Source organism: Physeter macrocephalus, chromosome 5 (genome assembly GCF_002837175.3).
Source record: "Physeter macrocephalus isolate SW-GA chromosome 5, ASM283717v5, whole genome shotgun sequence".
In the NCBI taxonomy this organism is placed as follows: Eukaryota; Metazoa; Chordata; class Mammalia; order Artiodactyla; family Physeteridae; genus Physeter; species Physeter macrocephalus.
The window spans coordinates 168,093-174,224 of record NC_041218.1 but is presented as its reverse complement, the minus strand read 5'-3'; the positions used below and the strand labels follow the sequence as shown (position 1 = coordinate 174,224).

General features: G+C 52.3%; 1 protein-coding gene across 2 annotated transcripts in view; it reads right to left on the bottom strand.

The window, feature by feature from the left end:
* VIPR2 (vasoactive intestinal peptide receptor 2) overlaps positions 1 to 5,612 on the bottom strand; it is a 57,949-nt gene extending 52,337 nt beyond the window's left edge. The window contains exons 1-2 of one of the 2 annotated variants that reach the window (XM_024132097.2): positions 5,439 to 5,612; positions 2,767 to 2,866 (exon numbers count right to left, since the gene is read on the bottom strand). In XM_024132097.2, coding sequence (XP_023987865.1) covers positions 2,767 to 2,866; positions 5,439 to 5,501 — 163 coding nt within the window. In that variant the 5' untranslated portion in view covers positions 5,502 to 5,612. The remainder of the gene's footprint in view (positions 1 to 2,766; positions 2,867 to 5,438) is intronic. The other variant, XM_024132105.3, reaches the window with a different exon arrangement.
* Between the last annotated feature and the right edge of the window lie 520 nt (positions 5,613 to 6,132).

The following is a 6,132-nucleotide window of genomic DNA, read 5'->3' as shown; positions in this document are numbered from 1 at the left end:
CGGGAGGATCCCACATGCCGCGGAGCGGCTGGGCCCGTGAGCCGTGGCCGCTGAGCCTGCGCGTCCGGAGCCTGTGCTCCGCAACGGGAGAGGCCAGAGCAGTGAGAGGCCCGCGTACCGCACACACACACACAAAAAAAGTACTAGTTGCAAACTTCAAGAACTGGAACATTTTACCTAAAGTTTGCATTTCTGACGTCCTGTGAAAACAGGAAGCTGGGCAATTCGGCGCTTGTGTTTCTCCACAGCAAGAAGTGGGTGGTGAGGGACATTCCCCACATCCCCGCAGCCAAACGTCACCCTGCCCGGCCACACGCCACAGCTCGCCCTCGTGCACCGCTGGCCAGGGAACAGGGACAGACCCGAGCCCTTGGAACGAGCAGAGGTAAAAGCGCGCTGTTTTGAGCTAATTAAGGCCACACTCCATCCACCAGCCAACCAGAGATGAAGAGCCTTTTCATTACAGAAACCTGATCAAGGAGCACACACCCTACCTCACAAGGGACGGAACTAGCCTCCTTGGACTCTCCCTGCTCTTCCAGGTGCTGCGTCTGTCAAGGTGAGCTGTGGACACAAACGTGCAGGTGCCCCACCCGATGCCCGGTCAACCCTGACCCACCGCGAGGGGGTCTCCTCCCAGGGAGAGTCTCGGCCAAACTCCACTGCTTAAAAGTTAAGCGTTCCCTGCCGCCTGCTGTGCCGGTTTTGTCTTGTTAGCAAAATGTTCTTGGTGAGTATGGGAAGTGAAGAGTGACAAGAAAGAAACACTAAGATGGTATTTTGGGAGATTTCCCCCCAAACAGCAGTTATGAGAGGGGCGAGGGGAGGGGAGCAGTTCCCAGGTGAATGTGAGGGACAGGCGGGCTGTGGGCAGAGGATTTATCAAGTCATCAACTGACTACAATTCAGTCTGCCTTCCATTATATCAGTGGGAAAGCTCTCCTCCCTTCCTGCTTCGGGAGTGTCTGCATGTGTCCGGAGCCTGTGGCCCAGGGCCTGGCGGCGTGTCCGGTGACGCCTGTAGGAACTGGAGGTACTCAGCCCCGGGAAGAGGAGGCAGGGCTGTGAGCCCGCTCAGTGCCTGCAGATGCCCCACGTGAAGGAGGGGTTCTGTTCACGGCTGCCCCAACTCATGCCAGTGAGTGGACGCCACTTATGGGCAGCCTCAGAGCCCAACAATGGCGTGAGGGGGCAGAGGCCAAGGGTCACCCACTGCGGATGTGGCGGACAGCGCCCCTCCATTCAGGAGGCCTCGTGGACGGTGTGCTGTGCTGACTGGACCTGGCCCCTGCCACCGACTAGGTGCTCCCAAGGGTTTCAGCCTGTCTCCTGTCGGCATTTAGCTCCCCTAAGTCTCTTAATTTTTTCTGAAGGGAACAGACCTCAGTGGCCATGACAACTGTCTTGTCCTGAGACCCTGGTTGGCAAGACCCGGCCTCACGGATCCTAGTAGCTGGCTAGTGGTCACACGTGGCTTTGTACAGGGTAGATCCTCAGGCCATGTTTGAGCCACCTTGCTTGCCTTCCTATGGACAGAGTTCGAGCAGACCTTTTGGACACATGGCTCTTGGGATCTCGCGTGCACTGCAGAATCACAGGTCTTGAAGGCTGGAAGGAACCCTAGGGCCAGAGTGTTCATTTTCGGCCGAGGGAGTGGAGGCTCCAGGGGCACAGGAAAGGGCACACCAGAGCTGCTGGCCACCTATGAATACCTGAAATGTGTGGTCCGAACTGTGATGCACCGTAAGTGCAAAATGCACACTGAGTTTCCAAGACTTAATGTGCAAAAAAGTAAAATTTCTCATCAATATTTTATATTGATTACAAGTTAAAATGATCATGATTCAGATATATTTGGATAAATAAAATATATTTTAAAAATTAAAATCACATGTTTCTTTTCACTTATTTTAACGTGGCTACTAGAAAGTTCTAGATCACCCATGAAGCTTGCATCCTGCTTCTACTGGGCAGCACTGGTCTAGAACAACACCCACGTCTGTGACTTTCCATCTGAGGTCCTCTGCAGGACACCAGACTTTTAACACATGGTTGTACTTTGATTTTAATTTTTTTTCTTGAAGAGAACAAAATAATGACACAGAACAGAGAAAACGAAAACTGAAGGACAAGAGGTTTTTGCTACTGTTTATGATCTGGATGTTATCCCAGACCCTTCAAAGTTTACAGACACGAGATGGTGCCCAGGGTGAGGGCGCGCTATCCCGGCATTGCTTCTGGGACGTAGAGAAATAAAGTCAGCAAGCTCACTGTACTTATAACCGGTCTGCTCTTCAGGAAGCAAAAGTCTCATTTTCCTGTTTGATTTCTGATAAATTCCCACCATTCTTAACTGGATCAAAATCATCTGTGATGTAACTAAGAACTTTAAATGCAAGAAATCGGATAAATACTCATTCCATGGAAAATGGAGTTGCTTTTGCAAAGCGTAACAATGCCCATTAAATTACTTTAGTAACTGCTGCTATTATCTCAGACCCTGGAAACTATTACTGTTAAGGGTGAGGCTTTCTTTTAAAAGGTCTGTGTGAATGATCCCCCCTACCCCAAACACACCCCGCAGCCCATTACTCACAATGCTATGAGTTTTGCCAGCAGTTCATTAAAAAACAGTGGAAGCAGACTTTTTTTAAAACACACAGGTGACCTTAAACACCAGTTTTCCGAGTGAGGTGCAGGCTACTTGCCTGTCAGCTCATCCACACCATCCGGGGCACAGTCTCACTCGCCAGGCATCTGCCTTACCTTTGTATTTTCCTGTTTGAGCCCTTAGAATCTCTGCACATCTTGTTTCTTCCTCCTGTATTTCCAGATGAAATCGGCATTCCGGGTGAATGCTGTTCACCTGCTCAAGGTTAAAAGAAATAGAAATAACTGAAAATTCCACTATAATGGGGAAGTCAAGCAAAATTTCTACATAAAAGCCCTCAAAGCCTCACAGTTCTAAACTGCTTCCAAACTAACACTCATTTAAAAGCAATCACGTTCGTATTTTGGCATGGTTATTTGAAAAAAAGCTTCATTATTTACTTTGTAAAGGAATTAGTAAACAAATAGAAAACCTGATAGAATTTTTTTTCTGGGCAGGAAAACAAACTTACTAACGTAATACATTTTATGTTGTTAGTACTAATTTGGTGGCCCTAGAGCTCTTTAATCCAATAAACTTTCAATATTCGAGTCCTCCATTTCATAGCCCTTGATTTAATCAAAGTAAATACATGTTTACTCATAAGCCCATTCTTAATGACTGCACACAACCCCAGACGCCAGCGTGCTTCATCTAAGGCCAGGCTCTGTGTTCAATGGAAAACCCTAATAGGATAACTTTATTTTCAGAGGCTGCAGGTCACATTCAAAACTGAACTTTAGAATTTGGTGTGAAGGAGCTTTTTTTTTTTTTTTTTTTTTTTTTTGCGGTGCGCGGGCCTCTCACCGCTGTGGCCTCTCCCGTTGCGGAGCACAGGCTCCGGACATGCAGGCTCAGCGGCCATGGCTCACGGGCCCAGCCGCTCCGCGGCATGTGCGATCTTCCCGGACCGGGGCACGAACCCGCGTCCCCTGCATCGGCAGGCGGACGCTCAACCACTGCGCCACCAGGGAAGCCCTGAAGAAGCTTTTCAAAAAGATGAGGGGTGAGTAGGGAGAGGCCTGGGCGAGGGTCACAGCACTGAGGCTCCCACTGAGCAAGAGGTGTGGGGGACTTCACGCCAGGCTCTATCACGGGAGCTACAGATGCGACACAGATGGTGATGAACGTTGTCCATCAATGTGCGCAGAAGACAAAGCCACATACTGTTTCAGTCTTGGAAGATAATATTCTCTGGTCTCTATTTTCACAAAGGTCCAACTTTCTCTTTTTTTTTCTGCCACCTCCCACAGCCCACAAATACTCACGCTGCAGGCTGGAGCTGTGCCCCAGCTCTCATGTAAGAACAAACTTTTTGTTAAAGAAAACCATACTCTTGAGTATATTATGGCCATCTATGTTTAATTAGCCTACTACTGAAATAAGTCAATAGAATTCTAACCAGGAATAACATTTCCTAACAAAATTAAGAGAAGAAACTTAATGCTGAATACTTTTGCCACATTTACTCTCATTTTTAAAAAGATCTGAAGCTTGGGTTCCCCCCCCACACCGCTCCGGCTCAGCCACCACTGTACAAACTCCTGGTTTCAGGCTGTATTTTTCACACCTGAACAAGTCAATAGCTTAAATTTCAGAATTAGGGAAATTATTTTGCCTTAAAAAGAAAAATGGATTTCTGTTAAGGTATTAAAAGACACCATGATATCTGACATTCTTGGAAGATGCACAGCAACGACTTATTTGGGCACATCCTAGAAGTTAAAGCAGCATTAACCGTAATAATTCCTGGTACTTTTAACTAGCTCTTTCAAAGCCCTAAAATTAGTAGGGAGGTTCTTATCCTCGCAGCATCCCTCTGAGGGAGGAAAGACTTGGTTTGCCTTCACACTAGACAAGGGAGTTTGGCAACCCTGAGGGGTGGGCTAGGTTCATGCTCTCCTGGAACCCGAAATATCCTCAGCAATTACAACTTTCCCTAAATAGCTCCATCCTTGGCTTCACAACTTTAGAGGGGATATGAGTCAATACAGATGGTGATCTGGCCGCGATATAAAATGCGAATATGTACACACGCCAACACTGACTCCAGTCTGTCAGAGAGGGAAGCAGGAAATAGGGTTCACAGTTTTTGTGGGTTTTTTTTCAAGGATCTTCAAATAAAAGGAAGAATTCCTGAGAATTAAATAATCTACAAATGCACTCATTTAACAAATTTCTATTCAGCATATCGTTTCTTCCGGTGCTCTTAAATAATGATAAAAAAAAAATCAACTTTCTGTAGCTACATCGCGTCTCCCTGACACACACTTAAACAAGACAAAAAGCAGCGACGGTACTAGGAGATGGAAGGGGAAGTAGTTAAAGACAAAGCGAACTCCAATTTCCCTCGGAAACGTGAGGCCTGCGGAGGTGACCAAGCCCTACCCACCACCCGACTCGGGCGTCCCTGGGCCCGCGAACCGTCCTCGCCGGCCACAGCCTCCGGGAGGACGCGGCCGGACCCGCTCCGCTGGGAAGGGCGTCGAGCAAGAAACCGGATCCTATTCCCAGCGAACCCGGGACGGCGGAGGGGACCGAGCAAATGCACCCTCCCAGCCCGTCTCCAGCCCGGCCGGGCGGGGAGTCGGTTCTTCGCGCTCGGCGGGGAGGGTCCAGAGCGTCCCCGGCGGCCCTGCGCCCTCCCGCGAGCCCGGCGGGCGGGTGGGGACCCCGAGAGCAGCGCCGCGGCCGGACTCGGGAGCGCAGCGCAGCCGGGCGCAGGGCCGCTCCCTCCGGGGAGGAGCGGCGCGCAGGGCAGGGCGGCCGGGGCTGGGGGCGCACTCACTGGGGCGAGCAGCCAGCCGCAGCAGGTCAGCAGCGCGGGCGGCAGCAGCGCGGGCGCCCTCATCACGGCTCCGCGGCACGGACATGGGCCGCGCGGCCCGTGCGCAGCGACGCGGCTCCCGCCTCCCGAGGTCCTTGCGCGGCGCCCGGCGGCTGCCGACAAGTCCCCCGCCCGGGTTGCGCCCCGAGGCGGCCGCCCCGCCCCCGCGGTACCCCGTCCCCGCCCCGCGCTCCCCGCGCCCCCCGCCCCCGAGCTCCCTTCCGTCCCGGCGCCGGGTATCCGCCCCACGTCCCGCCCCGCTCCCTCGCCGCCCCCCGTCGGGATCCCCTCCCCGTGTCCCTGGCCCCTCCCTCGTAACCCCCGTGCTGGGCTCAGCCGCGGGTGAGGGGCTCGCACAACTCGGAGGGAGAGGTGGACGGGAGAGCGACTCGGGAGGGACCCACCTTGGGGTCAGAGGCCGGCCCCTACTTGTGTCCTTGTTAAACAACCTGAAGACCCCCAAGAAGGTGGCAGGAAGAGCATGTGGGCTGCCTTGGAAGCCACTGGAGTTGGTTGGGGCAACCGAAAACTTAGAAAAAGACGCGTGGAGTGCATCTTGGTGGGGGCCGACTTGGCGCGGCGGCTGGTCTTCAGTCCTGCCCGTGTCTCCCCCTGCTGCAGAGGTGGGCCATGGGTGGCGCTGGCTGCAGGGGCC